The 18,784-nt window shown below is 54.2% G+C and overlaps 6 protein-coding genes and 1 pseudogene across 7 annotated transcripts, besides 1 other annotated feature; 5 read left to right on the forward strand and 2 right to left on the reverse strand.

Annotated features, from left to right (window-relative positions):
- Nucleotides 1-66: 66 nt before the first annotated feature.
- Nucleotides 67-575, forward strand: NCS54_00529400 (Hypothetical protein; the record flags this gene model as incomplete). The annotated part of the gene is made up of 4 exons (XM_053150806.1): nucleotides 67-138; nucleotides 188-393; nucleotides 453-502; nucleotides 553-575. Exons 1-4 carry the CDS (start codon nucleotides 100-102, stop codon nucleotides 573-575), a joined length of 318 nt encoding a protein of 105 aa, XP_053006781.1. The 5' UTR covers nucleotides 67-99.
- Nucleotides 576-2,030: 1,455 nt separating this feature from the next.
- On the forward strand, nucleotides 2,031-4,368 carry NCS54_00529500 (annotated as a pseudogene). The gene is made up of 4 exons: nucleotides 2,031-2,111; nucleotides 2,161-3,114; nucleotides 3,163-3,789; nucleotides 3,841-4,368.
- Nucleotides 2,031-4,368: a sequence feature.
- Nucleotides 4,369-5,172: 804 nt separating this feature from the next.
- On the reverse strand, nucleotides 5,173-5,986 carry NCS54_00529600 (Hypothetical protein; the record flags this gene model as incomplete). The annotated part of the gene is made up of 3 exons (XM_053150807.1): nucleotides 5,173-5,334; nucleotides 5,390-5,806; nucleotides 5,861-5,986. 3 exons carry the CDS (start codon nucleotides 5,984-5,986, stop codon nucleotides 5,173-5,175), a joined length of 705 nt encoding a protein of 234 aa, XP_053006782.1.
- Nucleotides 5,987-6,891: 905 nt separating this feature from the next.
- NCS54_00529700 (PPM-type phosphatase domain-containing protein) lies at nucleotides 6,892-8,798 on the forward strand (the record flags this gene model as incomplete). Its single annotated transcript, XM_053150808.1, has 3 exons — nucleotides 6,892-7,562; nucleotides 7,634-8,641; nucleotides 8,690-8,798. 3 exons carry the CDS (start codon nucleotides 6,892-6,894, stop codon nucleotides 8,796-8,798), a joined length of 1,788 nt encoding a protein of 595 aa, XP_053006783.1.
- A 437-nt stretch (nucleotides 8,799-9,235) lies between these two features.
- Nucleotides 9,236-11,278, reverse strand: NCS54_00529800 (Hypothetical protein; the record flags this gene model as incomplete). Its single annotated transcript, XM_053150809.1, has 10 exons — nucleotides 9,236-9,400; nucleotides 9,455-9,684; nucleotides 9,733-9,775; nucleotides 9,825-10,083; nucleotides 10,152-10,301; nucleotides 10,354-10,361; nucleotides 10,419-10,588; nucleotides 10,647-10,686; nucleotides 10,737-11,039; nucleotides 11,093-11,278. The coding sequence occupies 10 exons, from the start codon at nucleotides 11,276-11,278 to the stop codon at nucleotides 9,236-9,238; spliced, it is 1,554 nt and encodes a 517-aa protein (XP_053006784.1).
- Nucleotides 11,279-12,514: 1,236 nt separating this feature from the next.
- Nucleotides 12,515-13,394, forward strand: NCS54_00529900 (Rhomboid domain-containing protein; the record flags this gene model as incomplete). Its single annotated transcript, XM_053150810.1, has 2 exons — nucleotides 12,515-12,769; nucleotides 12,831-13,394. The coding sequence occupies 2 exons, from the start codon at nucleotides 12,515-12,517 to the stop codon at nucleotides 13,392-13,394; spliced, it is 819 nt and encodes a 272-aa protein (XP_053006785.1).
- Nucleotides 13,395-14,622: 1,228 nt separating this feature from the next.
- On the forward strand, nucleotides 14,623-18,238 carry NCS54_00530000 (Uds1 domain-containing protein; the record flags this gene model as incomplete). Its single annotated transcript, XM_053150811.1, has 3 exons — nucleotides 14,623-14,775; nucleotides 14,844-18,086; nucleotides 18,146-18,238. The coding sequence occupies 3 exons, from the start codon at nucleotides 14,623-14,625 to the stop codon at nucleotides 18,236-18,238; spliced, it is 3,489 nt and encodes a 1,162-aa protein (XP_053006786.1).
- Between the last annotated feature and the right edge of the window lie 546 nt (nucleotides 18,239-18,784).

Genomic DNA, 18,784 nt, shown 5'->3' on the forward strand with positions numbered 1-18,784 from the left:
ATCAGTACCCCTCGTTCCACTTCGGCTCAGATGCTTCTCGACGTCAATTCGACTTCGAAAAAAGTTGACTGGAACACATTTCATGTCATCCACGCCAAGATGAGTGTCCCACGAGCGCGGATATTGGATTTGATGAAGGTACGAAGCCCGGTACTGGCTCTGTGACACTCTTACTGACTTTCCTCAGGCGCAATGCCAGCTCTTCGCGACGACCTTCAACCCTGAGGGCGTTCGCATGGGCAACAAGGTCCTCCGACAGCGACTCAAGGGCCCGGCCGTGGCCGCCTACTACCCTCGAAAGACAGCTACGATCAAGGACCTCAAGCGCGAGTTCGGCCCGACCCTGGCGACCTGGGATGAGGCGGAGGAGGATCGATTCGAGTACATTGACGAGTAAGCGCGGACACGAACATATTTGCCGAGGACGAGGCATGCTGACGGTTGGATTCTAGACTCAAGCTCCGTGGAAAGAGTGCGCCCAAGAAGAAGAAGGGACCCCCTGGTATGAACGACAATGCACACGATGGAGGCCAATGGCTAACCGATCTTCAGCTCCCACCGGCAAGAAGCGATAAACTGAACGAAACCCACAATGACGCCTCCGATGTCGATGATGGTGGCCCAGAAGGAACCTCCCGCACGCCGCAAGAGTGGATTATTTGGATATATGCACGACTCCTTGCGCGCAGCAGAGGGGAGGACGGGGCCGGGAAAATATTGACGTTTCCCTTGTGGTTTTTCATCCAAGTATGTAAAACTAATTGTACCATTACCCAGAATACATCTGCATATGACCTGAATGCCAAAACTTTGCGAGATCGTTGATATTTGCGCGGGCAAGTTCGTGACGGGAAGATTATCATGCTCCTAGATGAGCCATCTGCCAGGAGTTGCCCGGGCCGAGTTGGCCCTATCCCTGGTCTGAAAACTGGATTTCATCTGCCATTGTAATACTGGAAAGAATCAATGCCTAGGACCTAGGGATACTTCTCGAGGGGGTCTGATCTTGTTCATGATGCCCTAAATCCGTCCATGTAAGCTGCATCAAGGGTCCCTCAATCTTTCCGCTCCAAGGCTCATACCAAGTGTCTTGTCATTCTTGCGCTTTCGATCCATTCGATAGATCTAGATCTAATCTCTGATGGCAGGAACTCCAGGTAAAAGTTCGTCGAGCTATGTCCGCAATCAATGTTTCGCTTGACGTCGCCTCGCATTACGAGCTGCCCGCCTCCCTATCTAGGCAACCAGAAGTCAGCATTTGAGTTCTGTGCATTCAAAGTGCCGACACCTTATTCATTTGGAACATCGGTGGAAGTATCATCTGCAAATTCAGTCGGGCCGTCATGGTGTTCTGACCCATTCTACCCTGATGCTGAAGATACCCGCCGAGCTGCAGTGCAAGCCCCCTGAGAACCGTCCGTGACTGCCAGCTGCAACTGACATCTTACACTGGCAGGAGCGACCACGTTCGCGGCAATGGCTGTCGCCTGCTGCCACTTGCCGCACCTACCCTCCTTCCCTTCGTCTTTCCTCCGCCTTGGCCCTGCTCAAATACTTGGTCAGTGAATAACCGTCCTCTTCTCCACCATCTTCTCCTCCTCTCTTCGACTCTCCCCATTCACTATTCTCTTCTCTTCACTCCCACAACCCTTCTTGGCCACGGCGTTCTGCACATTCACTCTCGTTCTTCTTTCTCCGTCACTCCTTTCTTCGTCTTCACAATCTCGGCCGCTATCATTTTACTGCACTTCGATTTCTGCCTCTCCTGCATCGGCTCTCGACGCCTCAACCGAGTCCTGCAGCCTCATGTCATCCCCAAAACCTTCCTTGTCCCCACCACAGGCGGCCTCTCGCATGCCTCCTGGTGTCGTGCATGTGGGTGACTCAGTGTCTCCCTCCGTTTCTGCCAGCGTGCGTCTTACCTCGATCTCTTACACCCCTCCGCATGGAGATCTTCTCGCCAGCATCGTCCGCTCGATTGTTTTGCTGCGCTACGCATTTTGATAATGGTGCTAATCAATCTTCTACAGGATCTCAGTCTGGGTACCGCGATGAAGAAGAATGTCACGGCTCTTTCTACTTCGAAGCTTGCCAACCAAGGTGTCCCAAAGGTGATTTCAGCTACTTGTCATGATAGCCACCGATTGCTGACCGTGATAGAAGATGAAGATAAGCCACGAAACCTCTCCTGTCGAGGAGCCTTACCCAATGGACAAGCTTCTCGCTAAGCTCTCGGAGCAGCAAGCTGTCTTGAGCCAGCAGAATGAAGCCCTCAAAGCCAGCGAGGATGGCGGTGCGTATCAGAGAGGCCTGGATCATGCCTCCTCCAGCAACTCTCTCCCCATCACTCCCGCTACCGACGCTTTCCCAAGCACCGCTCCTACCACTCGCCCCGCAAGCGCCACTCTTGAAGATGCCCGTGGCGACAGCGAGGAGATCATGTGTCTGAAGCTGCAGCTTGCGCAGGCCAAGAGTGAAATCTCCAAGCTTGACCAGGAGCTGGCTGAGACCCGTTCGCTGAAGCAAGAACCCGATATCTCGGCTTTCGGTTTTCGAGGCCCCCCTGCCTACGCTCCCCGTGAGGGTGCCTGGGGCACCCCAGAGGACGCGCATTCTGATACTAGTGATGCCATGTCCACCACTACCTTTAGCCGCACTCGAGGAATCTGGGGCCACCCAAAGGGCTCTTTTGCCAACAACACTCTCCAGGCTCCAGTTTCCGAGCCTTCCCCGGGAAACTGGCTCGGAGGTCGTGGTTTCAACGCCCCTTACCCAGATCCGACTAGCAACCCTTACCCCAGCGTGGAGGCTCATCGAGGAGACCGCCTGACCCCGGACTCCGAGATGCTGCGTTCCAACAACGGTCGTCGCAATAACCGTTTTGAAGGCCGATTCAACTCGCCTCAGCCATTTGGGCCTGGCTACGGGGGGGGTTATAGCAGCCCCGCCACCCATACTGATTACACGGGTAGCCCAGTGCCCGGAGCGCCCATGAATGTCTCACAGGGACTTGGCCCCATGGGAATGTTTCCACCTTACCCAGGCCAACCGGTTGGTACTCCCTTGTCCCCTCATGCATCAGAGTTCACTTCTAAGGCTGGTTGGAAGAATGAGGTCGGTCAATCCTCCAAACCCACGCCATGGGCACTAACCTGGGTACAGGTTGTGTCTCCCGAGGACCAGACATATCTCCCGCCTACAGAGCCACTCAACTACCGTCGTCTGCTGGACCGAAACGTTAACTGCAACTGGAAGTATATCGTCGACAAGATTGTTTGCAACAATGATCAGCAGGCTTCCATCTTCTTGCAACAGAAGCTCAAGGTCGGTACCGCTGAGCAGAAGTTCGAGATTGTCGAGGCTATCGTGGCTCAGGCCTATCCTCTCATGGTCAACCGCTTTGGCAACTTTCTTGTGCAGCGTTGCTTTGAGCACGGAACGCCTGAACAAGTCGTCAACATTGCCGAGTCCATTCGAGGCAACACCCTGAACCTCTCCATGGATCCTTTCGGGTGCCATGTTGTTCAAAAGGCTTTCGATTCTGTTCCTGAAAACTTCAAGGCTATCATGGTTCATGAGCTTTTGCGCCGGATCCCGGAGACAGTCATCCATCGCTACGCTTGTCATGTCTGGCAGAAGCTTTTTGAGCTTCGGTGGACTGAATCCCCCCCTCAGATCATGAAGTATGTCAATGAGTCTCTTATGGGCATGTGGCATGAGGTAGCTCTGGGTGAAACCGGCAGCCTCGTCGTCCAGAACATCTTTGAAAATTGCCTTGAAGAGGACAAGGTACATGGCCCCTCTCCACGATATGGATGTTTTGCTAACGTGTTCTAATAGCGCCCCTGTATCGAGGAGGTCCTCGCCAACATTGACATTGTTGCCCATGGCCAGTTCGGAAACTGGTGCATCCAGCACATCTGCGAGCACGGCGCTCCTCCCGACCGTAGCCGGGCAATTGACCATGTCATTCGCTACGCTGCTGAGTACAGCACCGATCAGTTCGCCTCGAAGGTGGTTGAGAAGTGTCTCAAGATTGGTGGTGCTGAGTTCCTGGGCCGCTACCTCGACCGAGTCTGCGAAGGACGTCGCGATCGTACCCGCATCCCCTTGATTGACATCGCGAGCGATCAGTACGGAAACTACCTCATCCAGTGGATCCTGAACAATTCCTCCCCTCAGCATCGCGAAATCGTTGCTGCTCACATCCGGAAGCACATGGTCTCCCTTCGTGGATCCAAGTTTGGTTCCCGAGTCGGAATGCTCTGCACCAACCATGCGGTTACCACCCGTCCCGGTCCTGGTGCCGGCCCAGGAATGACCGGACGCATGGGACCCGGGCCACGCTACAGCGGTGGCTATCGTTGAAGGTCCTTTGATCTTTTTGACGACGTCGCTGTCGCTAGCGGCCTCTCCTGCTAAGACAGGCGAAACCCCCTCGACGCCTGTCTTTCATCCTTTGTCATCACCCATGTCACGGAGTCCCTATCTGAATTCGCCATTCGTTCCACTCGTCAAGATCACGCAGAACAGCCCAGAATATGTCGACCTTTCTTAAGAAACATCTTCCCACGCAAAAATTTACAGCTCACACGTCATCCTACGCTCAGCAGGCTACTGCTTGCTTGGGTGCATTGGACACATTATGGTTATGGATTTTGCAATATGCAGGAGATGGCAGATGCCAATCACCGCAGCCGCCCTCGAAGGGCCACAGCTTGCATCTCAACGCTCACCCTCTACATGATACGAAGCCAGTGAGCGAGAGTACCCTTTTCAAGATGCCAGAACCATACTTCAGTCAGCCTATGAGTAGCAGGGATGGTGATCTAGGAGGACGCCCTTGGAGGACGGAACGAACTGAGTTCACATGAGAAATTGTATGTTGTTTTTCGATGCGGATGCCGGCTGGGTTCGGTGCCCCTTAAATGAGTTGTTATGGTAGTTACTAAACACCTTTAATACACTTGCTTCTCTTATCCAGACTCCTTGCTTGAAGTTTGTGATGTATGGCTTCCGAATTTGTGCGCCATGTTGACTTTTCTTGGTGCTTTCTTTGCGAGAGCAACTAAAGGTACAGAAGCAAGCGCGATATTGGCGTTGGGGCCGGCCATGATGGTTAATGTTACCCATATGCCTCTCAGAAAGAATGATATTGACATGTGTCTGGTTTTAGGCAGTTGCAGCATTTGCAGAGGTAGGGACATCATCGTCGACTGGTGGAAATTCGGTGTCCAGAGCCTTTGGGAGATCTGGGAGGGTTGGGGGGTCGGCGGCCGCGTCTTTCTCCCATGGCTTCCTCGGGACAGCCCTGGCCCCTACAGGTTTGACAGACTAACAAAAGATCAGCGCTGTTTTATGCTATGCTGGCTTTTTTGAGTACACTTACAGGATCTCGAACAATGGTGTTGGGAATCTGGCGGATTCCAGGCACGGGCTTGCCCTCCTTCAAAAGCTTGATCATCTCAGCGAAGCCCATGGGATAATTGGGCTGGTCCTCTGAGCCTGCTTGAGCAGCCGCAGCCTTACGATCGATGTACAAATCAGCTTTGGGGGCGGCTTTTTGCCAGTCCAAGGCTGGTGGCGGAGATGCATTGGTTCCATCACGGCGGTGATACTCCTCTGGGAGGACGTCTGGGGGACTGTGGTCGGGATTGCTAGCGAGCCAAGCCTTGTAGGCGGTGAAATCAATCATGACGCCGATGCGTTGGGAATAGTAGAAGACGCGGGCATGGATGGCCATGTCTGCAAGGGAGGCTTGAGGGTTTTGCTGGCCAGGTTCACCGAGGATGGCGTAGAGGCCGGACTGAGGAAAAGAGTAAGTAAAAAAGGCTGATCATGAAGAAGATTGAGGTTTTACCATAAACATCTTGTCTTTTGTCCAGGGGTAGGAGTCAAAAGCAGTGAAAATGGCATTGTCGTCTTTGAGGGCTCGGATGCTGTCGGCTCCGGCGAGGGGCCGTTGGGCAGATTGTTGTTGTTCCATGATGAGGTACTTTGGCCTTGAGTAGATCGAATTAGATTCCAGAAATAACAGACTGTTGAATGAAAATTAGATATTTATCCGTAGATAGAATTTTGTAAGTGATGGCAATAGAGGCTAATGAAATGGATGGATGGGTGTATCCGTATGTGAGGTGTGAACGGAGCCTAACTAACATGTGAGAATCCGGGGTCGGCAAGACGGAGCTCACAGGCCAAGGATGAACCCCGAGGTCGGCACCTACTATGAACAAAAACAAAGTAGGATCACCTAGGATCCAATGCCTGAATGAGTATGGCCGGCAGAAGTCGGGTCTGAGACAAAACGCACGCTCACAAGGAATAACAAGCAACAACTGGGAAACCAGGCTCAAAGAATGTCGGGTGCTTGTTCCGTTGGCTCACGTGCAGCTGAGAAGGCGACGCAGACGGGACAGTATTGGATCAAGTGAGCGAGGGTGTGACCTTGAGGGCATGCGAGAGCTCGGGATATTTCGCGACGGTGAGTTGGTCAGGCAGATTCACTTTCCGTCTGCAACAACTGCAGTCTTTGCCTGGAAAAGATCAGATGAAAAGGTCGACAGCTTCGCAATGGTAAAGTCTTTCTTTCTCGACGTCGTTCAACTTTACAGTTAATACTAGAAGGGAAAGGTCGAGATAAGATAGCGCAATCGGGGACCCACCACGGAGCAGCTTGGAGCAAGTGTCGCCGCCTGCATCTGGGTCCGTCTCCATCCATCACGGCCTCCTCTTCCATCGCTTCCCCTTCTCCCCATGTCATCGCCGTCGTCGAGTCTTTGGCCGGCAACATCCTGACCTGTTTCTTGGGTTACAGCTTTATTCATTAATTCTTTCTTCACCCTCTTCTTGCACCTCAGGCCAAGCTTACCACAAGCTCCAGCCGCCCAGATGAATCGAGTCGCCGTTCGAGCCATTCGGACGACGTCTCTCTCTGCCGTCCGCACCCTCTCCCATACGCCGCGCCGAGGCTTCTCCATCTCGTCGCTCTCGCTCGCCCAGGCCAGGTCCACCGCCAGCGCCCACGCTCGTCGCGCCCGTCGCAACCCAGCAAATACTACGCCGTTGAGGTCCTCCATGTACTTCCGCCGTCTGCCCCTCGCTCTCGTATCCAGTCTCGTCGTTGGGTACGGTGCATGGTACTCCTACAACGGCTCTAACACTGCACCAAGTTCGGCCACCGTCTCCAGGAACGTCCTCACTTCGACTCAGACAGCTGATGCGCTGCCCACCCGAACCGTTCTCGTAGTGGGCGCCGACGAGCTCCGACAGGGTACTATTGTTGGCGAGGGTCCTATTTCCAAGGCCACCCGTGACGACGGTCGTCGCATCGTCGAGATGCTCACCCCGGAGCAGGCCACCGATAAGCTGCGACGTCTTGAGCAGTCCTTCTCTGTCAACCGTGGTCACGGTGTCACCCGCTACGACGTGGTTCAGCTACCCAGCAACGACCCTATTGAGGACGACCATGCCGAGAAGATCGTGGAGGTTCCCAACAGGTCCGCAGGTGCTGAGACTGACAGCAGTGACTGGATGTTCTGGGGTGTCTTTGATGGTCACTCGTGAGTTTCAACATGACAATTGACATTGCGCAAGGCTTTGAAAGCGTGGCTATATACTTACACTCATTTAGAGGATGGACTACGTCGGCGACTCTGAGAGAAAGCCTGATCAACTATGTTGCGAGGGAGCTCAATGACACGTATAAGAAGGCTGCTGGAGACCTTCCCTCGGAGGATGCTGTTAGCCTGGCCATCAAGACTGGCTTCACCCGCCTGGATAACGAGATCGTTCACAAAAGCGTCGAGAAGGTTTTCAAGGCTAGTTCCAAGACCGTCGCCGCTGAATTGTTGCAACCTGCACTGTCCGGATCGTGCGCCTTGCTTTCGTTCTACGACAGCCGCAGCAACCTTCTCCGGGTTGCTTGCACTGGTGATTCCCGAGCCGTCTTGGGTCGTCGGTCAGATAATGGAAAGTGGACTGCCACAGCTCTATCGGAGGACCAGACCGGCAGCAACCCCGAAGAGGTTGCTCGCATGCGCAAGGAGCACCCCGGAGAGGAAAACGTGATCCGCAATGGCCGTGTCCTCGGTGGCCTTGAGCCCTCGCGTGCCTTTGGTGATGCCGTCTACAAGTGGAGCAGAGATGTGGCCTGGAAGTTGCGTGAGAACTTCTTTGGACGTAGTCCGTCGCCTCTTCTGAAGACTCCCCCCTATGTCACGGCCGAGCCTGTCGTCACCACCACCAAGGTTAATCCCGAAAAGGGCGATTTCCTCGTCTTGGCCACCGATGGTCTCTGGGAGATGCTGACCAACGAAGAGGTTGTTGGTCTTGTGGGCAAGTGGATTGAGACCCAGGGACAGTCTTCATCCAACACTCAGTTCGACGCTGCTTGGAACAAGATCTTTGGCTCATCGAAGGCCCCGCTACCCGTTGAGGAGAGCAAGACCGCAGGCCCCGACGGAAACAAGACGCCGATACGCCTCCAGCAGTGGGGTATCGACCCTGATGCCAAGGATCGGTTTGTGGTCAAGGACAAGAACGTGGCAACGCACCTTATCAGGAATGCCCTTGGTGGTACCAACGATGAGCAGGTCTGTGCCTTGCTCACATTGCCTTCTCCTTTCTCACGACGATATCGGTAAGTTGTATCTATTATATACTAAGGTATCATACTAACGGTTCACAGTGACGACCTGACTGTTCAGGTCATCTTCTTTGGCCACGGCGAGAAGACGGGCGAGGTTACCGTGAACCTGGACGCATCTACTGGCGAGAGTATGCGAGCGAAGTTGTAGAGAAGATGATCGCATCGCAGGCCCTCGTCCTCTCTCTATTGGATGACAGCGCAAATATTGTCATGGAGTTGCAAGGCGTTTTAAGGATTCCCATGGGAGCGGATCGCATCCATTTCATTTCAGGTCTTGGCTTGTAAGAATAGAAGAGCGGCAGCGGTAAAGACCAGATATACATGGTTGATAGCGTTAGAGGGGGTTACTCGTACTCTGTCGTGGGATAGAGACCAATACATTGGTTACACGCCATCTATTAAGGATCGAATAAACACACATCCCTCATTAACCCTCCTTTTGCATGATTCCCCTGAACGCCATGTGACTATTGTCATGGGCTACCCGCTTGAGAAGCAGAGAAAAAAAGTCTAACTCTACAAGGTCGCAGAGGATCCAAATAGAAGCATTAAAAATAGTACAGAGAAACTGAAACCCTGGGGGACCTAGATCTCATTCTTGGGCCAGAGAAGTCTCTTCTCCTTTAGACACCACACCATTCTCCCAAAGACGACGGCCCACACAATTACAATAGCAATGGTCATGACGCATGCAAAGATGTGCAGACCATCACTATGAAAGATGTTTCCCATGACGCTAGTGGCCGTGACCTGCAAAAGGGGGTCAGTGACGTGTAACAATAATCAACGATGGGGGGGACACACGAGAGCCGTGTTTGGGAAGACAAAAGACCACCAGGATATTTGGAACGGCATGCTACTACCAGTACGAACATATTTCCACAACGCGCCGACACAGACAAGGAAGAACCACATGGCTAGGCCCCAGAGCCAGAGGCTAACGAGGATGGAAACAACCTTGATGATTGGAGCGACTTGTGGAGTGTCCAGGAAAGTCGGCGGTATAAGTGATTCTGCTTGGTTTCCCAGTTGGGCTGGAAGAATTAGAGACTTGCCATGGTCAGAGCCAATGCTTAACTCACCTATACCGGCGGCGGTGAAACCATACGGACCAATAGACATGAACTAGCGGAAAGTTAGACAACTTCAAACATGCCGGGTAAGGGGGGCTCACAATGCCGGGTCTCTGCGTGTCCCGAGGGAGCTTCTGTGTCATGAGACGGTAGATGAAGGCAGAAGAGATCATGAATGCGATCAAGCATCCAGTTCCCTGGATTGCAGCAGCACCGAGAGCCATTGCCGTGGTGTTAGTCGACAAGGCATGACCTGATGCATGCGCGGCAGCTATGAGGTTTGCTGCAAAGGGAGCATTGAGGAGCAGAGGATACGCAGGAAAGACCCATGTTGGCGTCATCGTATGGACCGGGAAGACTCTGACAACATATGTCAGTGCGCCGATTATAGCAACGGCGAGGTTTGGGCCAACGTTATGAGCACATACAACGTGGACCAGAGGATGAGGTAGAGCAGTGCGCTAACAGAGACGCTGAGAGCGGCGTAGATCCAAAACATGAGCTCCATGGTGCGGAGGAGCCATATGCCGGTGTTGGGGATGCCATACTGGCAGGTGTTGATGAGTATCACTGCGATGCTGAGGGCGTTAGAGGGTACATGTGAGTCTGATGTGGGTTTAGTTGTCTTACGAGACTACCTATCACAGGAGATCAGTGTCGGTCCAAGTGAAACGAGAAATGGTGGGCGATCTTACGGATGCCGGGATAAAGAGCGATTCAACCTGGTCGGTGAAGGAGTGGGTGAAGCTCCCTGGACGGATATGGAACCGAATGGACAGGAGGATGAGATTGGTGACGAAGAGGATAAGGTTAAGGATGAAGAAGAAGAGACCGATGCCGCGGATCCAGGGTGTGTCCCATTTGACTAGTGAGGATCAGCAAGCTGACGTGTAAGTGATACTTGTACCGTTGAGTGGGTTTACGTGAGTGAAGGATGTTGGCAACGCCACCGGTGGACATGGTCTTGGAAGTGTAAGCTTTGGTCAGACTGTAAGCGCTTGAGGAAGGCGTACCATGGTGAAGTAGGCCCATCTATGACACGCAATGCGGTCTCGGATGCCGACCTTTGGCGTAACCGGTGACTTTTCCGCGATGGCCATGACATGATTCAAGCTGTTGGAGGTTGGAGTAGAAGCGTTGTTCAGCATGCGAGTAGGATTCCGGCGGTCAGTCCGGGGGTCATCCGGAGCAGCAGCGGCGATATACGATGGCCGCTGGACAAGGGGAGGCCGCGTCACGGAGACGGGACGGTCATTCGGGGCCGGGGTAGCATCGCCGGCGCCGACGATGAAGGGCGGGTTCTCCTCCGAGGGGGACTCGTAGCCCGTGGCCAACAAGAACGAGGGGTCAGAGACTACCATTGGATGACGGGAGGGGGCCATTCCGGAGGCGGTCCGTCAATGTCGTCGGCGCGGCGGGCGAGCAGCTTTGAGACGCAGTAGAGGACCACGAGGGCGCTGGGCTCCATGTGGGCAAAGGCGATGTGGAAGTAGGCCAGGTGGGCGACGAAGACGAGGTGGTGGAGGACCAGGGTACCAAAGTTGGCGAGCGGCATTTTTTCCCTCTTTTTTTTTTCTTCCTATTTATTTTCCAGCTTTTTTTTAGGGGTCGGATCGGCGGATGTCAAGAAAAGAGGGAAGACAGTGCCGCGTGAGCCGCTATGGTGGAGGGAGGGTTGGTGCCGGTGTGGCCGTGTTGTGTTGATGGGAGGGTGTTGAGTGCGACTGTGGGAAAGAGGGGATTTAGAGTTGGTTGACAGATGCTATGCTACCTTGAGTTTTTGTGCCTTGCATATTGAGCCCCTGCTTTACTAAAAGAAAGAAACGGTCAAGTTGTAGAGGAAAAGGACCAACTCGAAAGAGCATTTCATTAAACAAAAGATGATGAGCTTCCCCCGTCGCTTGGCTCGCGCGCCGAGTCAGGATAGCCTAGACGCGGGTTGGTCTGGCCCCAAGTCGCTTGTGCATGTGCGTGACGTTGTAGCGCCAAGGATTACGTCGATGGCCGGCCCCAAAGTCCAGGGTAGGTTATCCGAGTTATCTCCAGGAGAGTCTGAACCGAATGCCGCGGTAATGATTTGTCAATGGACTATTCCAAATGATGGCTTCTTCAGTAGTTTCTTTGGTCGTGTATGTTTGTAGTTGCCTTGGAATAATCCGGACATGCTCCGTTGTAGCTACACAACAGCGCGCCACTCCCAATACAGAAGAGAGTCAGCAAGATTCACCACTTAGAATCATGGACCTACCAGGGTACAAGATCCAATACCACGATATCCCCCGCCAACCTTCTTTCTGATTATCCTATCAAACTTGCCTTTTTGGGACAAGTCATATTGCAAAGCCACATTGGACGAACTGGCTGGATAACAAGGGTTCATGTACGTTTTCCTGCTATACTAGCGCTTGAGCTGATGCTCCCCAACTCCTAAAGCCTCCTAACCCCTCCTTTGGCACTACCACCATCAAAGACATAAAAGCATTCCAACCCAACTCAAGCCCGCCTCCGGCTCTCAACCCCCGGGGCAGGCGGAGCTGTCAACCGGCATGAGGGCGGGGCTTCGGCGTCAGACCCACAATTACCCGGATAAGCTGCACGTGATCGATAGATGCCACCTTTCGCACCCAGCTAGCTTCACACGTAGCTGCATTTACTTGCCCGCGAAAGCTAGCTTTCAACTTGTCCTGGAGAACGACATTGCGCTTCCTCCGGGACCTCCCCGACAACCCAGCCTCTTGCGACAGCATGAACCCTTAGCCATCCGAAACACCAGTAGCCCCGCACGCCAGCAATGTCCTTCACCAACGCTCCCGTGACCCGACTTGGGGTGCTCTGCCTCATCGCTGGCTCCATCCTCGCAAGCGTCCTCGACGTCAAGCACTACTTCTACATCATCATCGACACACACATATGGCGCTACCGCCAGCTCTGGAGGCTGCTGGCCTATCAGCTATGCTACACCAACTCGACCGAGGTCCTATTCGCCGCCATGTCTCTGTATAATTTGCGTATCGTCGAGCGCATGTGGGGTTCTCGCAAGTTTGCAGTCAGTTTCGCCTCCTCGTATTCTTTCCCGTCGAAATGACAGCTAACATTCTTGTGACCAGTCCTTCTTGATAGTCACGTTCCTCCTCACCGCATTGCTCCCGCCCCTCGTCTCAATCGTCTTGCGACCTCTTACCGCGGGGTGGTTCAACTACATGCCGGCTGGCCCGACACCCATCATCTTTGCCATCCTGGCCCAATATCATGCTATGGTCCCGCACATGTACAAATACCGTGTTGCTACGTCCGAGGCGCCACCCACTGACGAGCCCTTCGTCGGCCTTACATTCTCGGACAAGTCATACAAGTATGCTATTACCTTGCACCTTGCGCTATTGCAATGGCCGGGATCACTCTTGGGGGCTGTTATTGGCTGGGTCCTGGGGTACTCGTGGCGGGAGGGACTCCTTCCGGCTGCCCTCGTGCGCTGGCGGGTGCCGGGCTGGGTGGTGGGGCTGAGCACGCAGAGGCGGAGTGCCGAGTTTGAAGGTCTGCGACGTCGGCTCGAGGGCGAGACGACGACATCGGCCGTCGCAACTGGTGCCCAAGGTGCGGCGGAGGGTCAGGCGGAGCGGAGGAGGACGATGGGGCAGCAGATTATGGATCAGGTCCGAGAGGTGCTGTAGGATCCTAGCATTGGCATTGATACCATGACGAGATGCAACATGATTTGGCCTGGCAACCATCTAAAGCTCCGTATAATGCTCCGTGAAATCGCGGGACGTGCGGTGCGGTGCGGTGCGGTGCGGGCATGCATGTCCAAGCGCGTGCCTGTTGTGCAATGTCTCAGCCCAACGTGCGTATGACATTTCGAGTGTCTAGGAGCCGTCACTGGAGCTCGCAGATGGTGTTCAGCCGTCCATAGATCTGGATCTAGGCCCGACGGACTACCGTTCCCTGCAATCGAGCCGTAGGAAGAGGCTGTCATGGGGGAGTAGCCATGGCGCCGTCAGCCACCGCCAAATCACCTGTCAGCATACATTGCATAGCAAAGATTGGCGACACACACAGCCATGATGGCGCTGGTTGCCGATCGAGGAGCGGTGACGTCTAAAAATAAAAAACATCCGCGAGCAGGGTGTGAGGGCATTCGCGCAGGATGAAACTAGATAACAGCTCAGCCACGAGATGGGATTCACGCATGGAAAACTCGTGGCCCGTACGTCTGTGTTGGATGCCATCATGGTCCATTGAACGCTGCGAGACGTGCACCTCGTCATTATACCTATTTCTGATTACAGTATAGCACAGAAATGAGGACCCGCATGCCTGTGTCCAATGCGGCAATGCCCCATGCCCAAGAACGCGGGTTCGCCCCCCGGCACCTTCCCAGCCGCCCTGCTGGAGTAAAAGTACGTACCCAGCTGCGGCTCGTCAGAAGCTCCAAGCGCTGCAATTCAGCTTCCAGGTCCCTTCTGGAGGGTCCCGGGTCCACTAGCCAAAAGGACGGCGATGGGCCTCCTTTTTCCTGGGCTGGACTCAAGTGGACAGCCCCCGACCTCTCCTTTTCTCTCCCCCAGTATCTGCATTGTTCCTGCGTTCTTTCTGCGAACGCTGGCGCGAGATCTATCGAGTGTCTCTGAAAGTATCCTTCTCGAGTTTCTGCGGTTGTCCAGACCAAGAGGCGTCCCAGCGCAAACGCCCCTTTGTTACATCAATCCGACCTCATCACCCCCCCCGTCCAGTCCAAGCGAGCCCGGCGGCCGGTCAACCACTGACCAGACCGAACTCTTTTATTTCGACCAGCCACTCAATCCCCATGGCCGCCGTTACTATCGCCTAGCTCTATAAACCGCCTTGTTTCCTCCCTCATGTTTTGCTGACCGAGACGACGCGACATTGAGCCTTGCAACCATGAATGCGTACGCGCCAGAGGGCAGCCCTTACGGGTACGGCCCTTCCAGGCTGTCGCCTCCGGCCCCGAGCCCCAGCGGCAAGACTCTCGTGGAAGGATATCGTAAAGACATCCTCACTGGTTTTGAGAAGGAGCACCCTCGTTATAATCCAGTATGTGATTCGACACGTGGAACCACGCCAATCCTCGACTTGACCACTTACACATTCACTCCCTGCAGATGAACCCAGATCGCCCCCAGAGCTCCGTTCTAGTCGACCTCAAAGACCCGATCCAAGTACATCTCCTCACCGAGACGGCCCTCTCCGACAGCAAGAAATTCGAGATCCTGTCGCAGGAGGAGGTGGACGACTTGAAGAAGCAATGCCAATCCCTGACCCAGCGAGTTGAGTCGACGAGACAGAACTTGACCATCCAGTCGAAATACCGCGATGCTGCCATCTCCATGGCGAGGCTATACTCCCCTGGGAAAATAGAAGGGAGGCGGAGGAGCTTGTTGGGTCGGAATAGTGGTGGCGACCATGCTCGTGCTAAGGAGGCCGAGGCTGAACGACAGGCGAGCGAGCGGAAATGTGAAGAACTGGCTGCCGAGCTGTTCAATCTCGAGAAACGACTGATGGAGCCTCAACGGCGTCTCCTGGAACATACTGCTGGTATCCTTCAGTTGACGCACAAGGTTTCCAAGAAGAAGGGTCAAACACCACCGAACCAACCCGTGAACGGCATGCCTGGGAGCCCGGAGAGCCTTTATACTTATACCCGAAACAGCATGGACCATCCCGCCGACGACAATTATTTCAATGACAACTATGGTTTTGGTCATATGGACGAGTTTTCAAGGGGACAGCCTCGCCAGAATGCTATTGAGATCCCCCTCAAGTCGCCAATCAGGGAGCAGAACCAGCTCAAGGAAGAGATGGAGAAGATGCGGGATGAAAACACACAACTAAGGAGTCAAACGGACACTTTAGTCAGATCGATATCTGATATGGAAACACGCTTGGAGAACCTCAATGGCTCATTGCGGGACGCCATCGTCCGCTTCAACCCCTCCAAGAACGACGAGTATCTGGAGCCGCCGTTTGGAGTTCCAGGAATGGAGCCCGGAGAGATGCTCAGGAATCAGATGGATTACCTGGAGATGGGCCTTGTTGCTATTGAAGCTGAGCAAGACTCGACGGATGAGCATGGAAAGGTGGACGAAAAGATTGAACAACGGATCGAGGCGTTGAACAATCAAGTGCGGGAACTTCTCCTGACCGTTGACCCCGACTACCCCATGGCGCCTCACTCAGCCAAGGGTGATATCAATGCGCAGTTCGCCTACCTCGAGGATGCCTTGCGAGCTGCCGACTCAGAGCTGGAGCGAGCTGTGCGGGCAGCCTCGGCTGGCATGCCAGGTGGCCAGGACGATGGCCAGGTGGAAAGGGTCTTGATGGGTCTATGGGAGATGATGCAGTCTGGCTTTGCCAAGATTAAGAAGGAAAAGGAGGAACGCCGGAGAGCTCGCATGGACAAGGGTTATCAAGACGAAGAGATTTCCGACGACGAGTTCGATGTGGATGAGCCGTTCACCATTTCTGGCTTCTCCAACCGTGTTCAATGGCTCTATTCCCAGGCCACCACACTCAAGGACCAGAAGTCGGTGCTCAAGCGACAGATCAAGCAGCAGCGTGAGCTCAACAACAAGTCTGACGCCGAGAAGGACGAGGAGATCCAGAGGAGACAGGAGGAGCTGGAGGAGACCCAGGTTCTGCTCGCCCGCGCCGAGAGAGACGCCATGACCGCCCAGACGATGCTCTCTGAGACACTGGAGGAACTCGAGCACGCTCGCACGACCTCCACCAACAACATTGGCCGTGGACCCGAGGCTGAGGAGAGCAGCAAGAAGGTTGCAGCTCTCGAGGCTGATGTGAAGCGGCTTCAGACTGATCTGGCTGGTGCGGCTGGCGCAGCCGGTGCAGCACACGCCCAGATCGAAGAGCGCGACGAGAAGATTGCAGATCTGGAAGCAGATCTCAAGCAGCTCCAGGCTGATCTTGCTGGCGCTGTAGCGGCTGCAGGTGCTGCTCAGTCCCAGATCGAGGACCGCGAAAGCAAGATTGCTGCGCTTGAATCAGAACTGGAATACCTCGAGACTGCCAACGCCCAGATCGAGGAACGCAACCAGAAGATTGCCGCGCTTCAGACTGAAGTCCAACAGGCCAATGTTGCTCATGGCCAGGTCGAAGAACGTAATGCCAAGATCGCAGCCCTTGAGGCCGAGATCCAACAAGCCAACGCTCTGCGAGACGAAGTCGAGGAGCGTAACGCAAGAATTGCCACTCTGGAAGCCGAGATCCAGAAGGCTAACGCCCTCCGAGACCAGCTCGACGAGCGCAACGCCAAGATTACTATCCTGGAAGCCGAAGTTGAGCATCTCAACGCTCTTCAAGAAGAGGTCCAGGAGCGCAATGCCAAGATCGCTATCCTCGAGGCCGAAACCCAGCAGACCAACGCTCTCCGAGGTCAGACCGAGGAGCGTGATGCCAAGATTGCTGCCCTTGAAGCTGAGCTACAGAAAGCTAGTGCTGCAGAGGCTCGACTCGAAGAGCGGAATGCTAGGGTCGCCCACCTCGAGTCTGATATGGAGCTTCTCCAGGCTGACTTGGCTGGAGCTGCTGGAGCCGCCGGGGCTGCCCAGGCTCAGATTGAGGAGCGCAACCAGAAGATTGCGGCTCTCGAGGCTGAGTTGAAGCAGCTCGAGGCAAACCTGCTTGTTGCCGAGTCTTCAAGCAAGGCTACCAGCAACCAGTTGACCGGCGTGGATTCTGTCATCGATGCGCTCAACGCACAGCTCGATGAGACGACCAGGGCGAAGAACAATGCAGAAGAGTCTGCCCGTTCCTTGAAGCAACAAGTGAGCACGCAGAAGGAGGATATCGCAGCAAAGAAGAAGGCGCTTAAGGTCAAGGAGGACGAACTCGAGCTTCTCAACATGAACCTCGTGGAGATGAAGACGGAACTCACCATTGCTCAGGCCGAGCTGGACGGCGCCTACGGATCACGCGCGGAGCGTGCCGCTGACGTTGCCGCCATCAAGACCAGCGGAGAGGTGATGAAGCTCCAGAACCAGCTCACAAGACTCAAGAACGAGCTCTCCGGAACCGTGCAGGAGCTAGAGGAAGTGACAAAGGAGACGCTGAGTGCCGAGCGCGAGAAGATTGTGCTCGAGAACAAGCTTGAAGACGTCCTATCGACAAAATCTGGCCTTGAAAGCGAGCTGACAAAGCTGCGTGGGCGACTCGAGTCCGAAATGGACAAGGCGAACGAACAGATCAGCAAGCTCCAGGAGGAACTGGATGGCGAACGCCTGAAGGCGATACCCCCTACGGGCGGAACTGGCCGAGGAGCGTCTATGTTGAGTGAGCAGTTCCGAGCCACGATGAGGGAAGAGAGGAAGAAGTTCCAGGAGAACATGAAGGTACGTGTTGTCCCCGTTGTGTGATGCTGTTTGCCATGGTTGACTAACAATGTGTGTAGGAGGAGCGTGCGAGATACCGCCAGCTTGAAGAAGAGCTCGCAAAGCTGAAGCGTGCCCAGGGATCTGACAAGAACTCGCTGAGTCCACCATGAGTCCATGGTCGATCAGAGGGGCTCAGTCTCTGAGGACGCCGTCGAGCCAGGCGATGGCCCTCATTGTACAACATTGTCTTGTCTTGTGTGCGCCATGGATGTCGTTATCGTTATCGTTATGGGCCGTTGCCGGTCCCATTTCTGTCGTTCTGTTTCTTGTAACATTATCCTCACGGATGAGGAGTCGGATTTGTTGTCTTGGAGATATGGCGTGGCTGGGAGTAAATGCTGAAGCTCGATTGGGGGTTGCATACATACAGATCATACTGGGAGTTATTATATGGGGGATGAATCAATGACCAAAAAACCTGGGCGGGAAGAATCGATACGAACTTCCTCTAGGATGATGGGAGAAGGAGGCTTGGTGTTTTTTTTCCGGGTCTGAACTGGACATAGTCAACAGCCCAAGAGATAGATGACGAACCATGGATGCATTTAAGTTGTCATGTCTTTTTTAAACTCGGAGATTCGAGATGTGTTAGTGACCTTGACTGGGGGGCGTGTCTTGCAGTAACTGTCTGTTTTTGAGATCAACTTGACTGTGGA

The sequence above is a fragment of the Fusarium falciforme genome, chromosome 4 (genome assembly GCF_026873545.1).
Source record: "Fusarium falciforme chromosome 4, complete sequence".
Taxonomy (NCBI): domain Eukaryota; kingdom Fungi; phylum Ascomycota; class Sordariomycetes; order Hypocreales; family Nectriaceae; genus Fusarium; species Fusarium falciforme.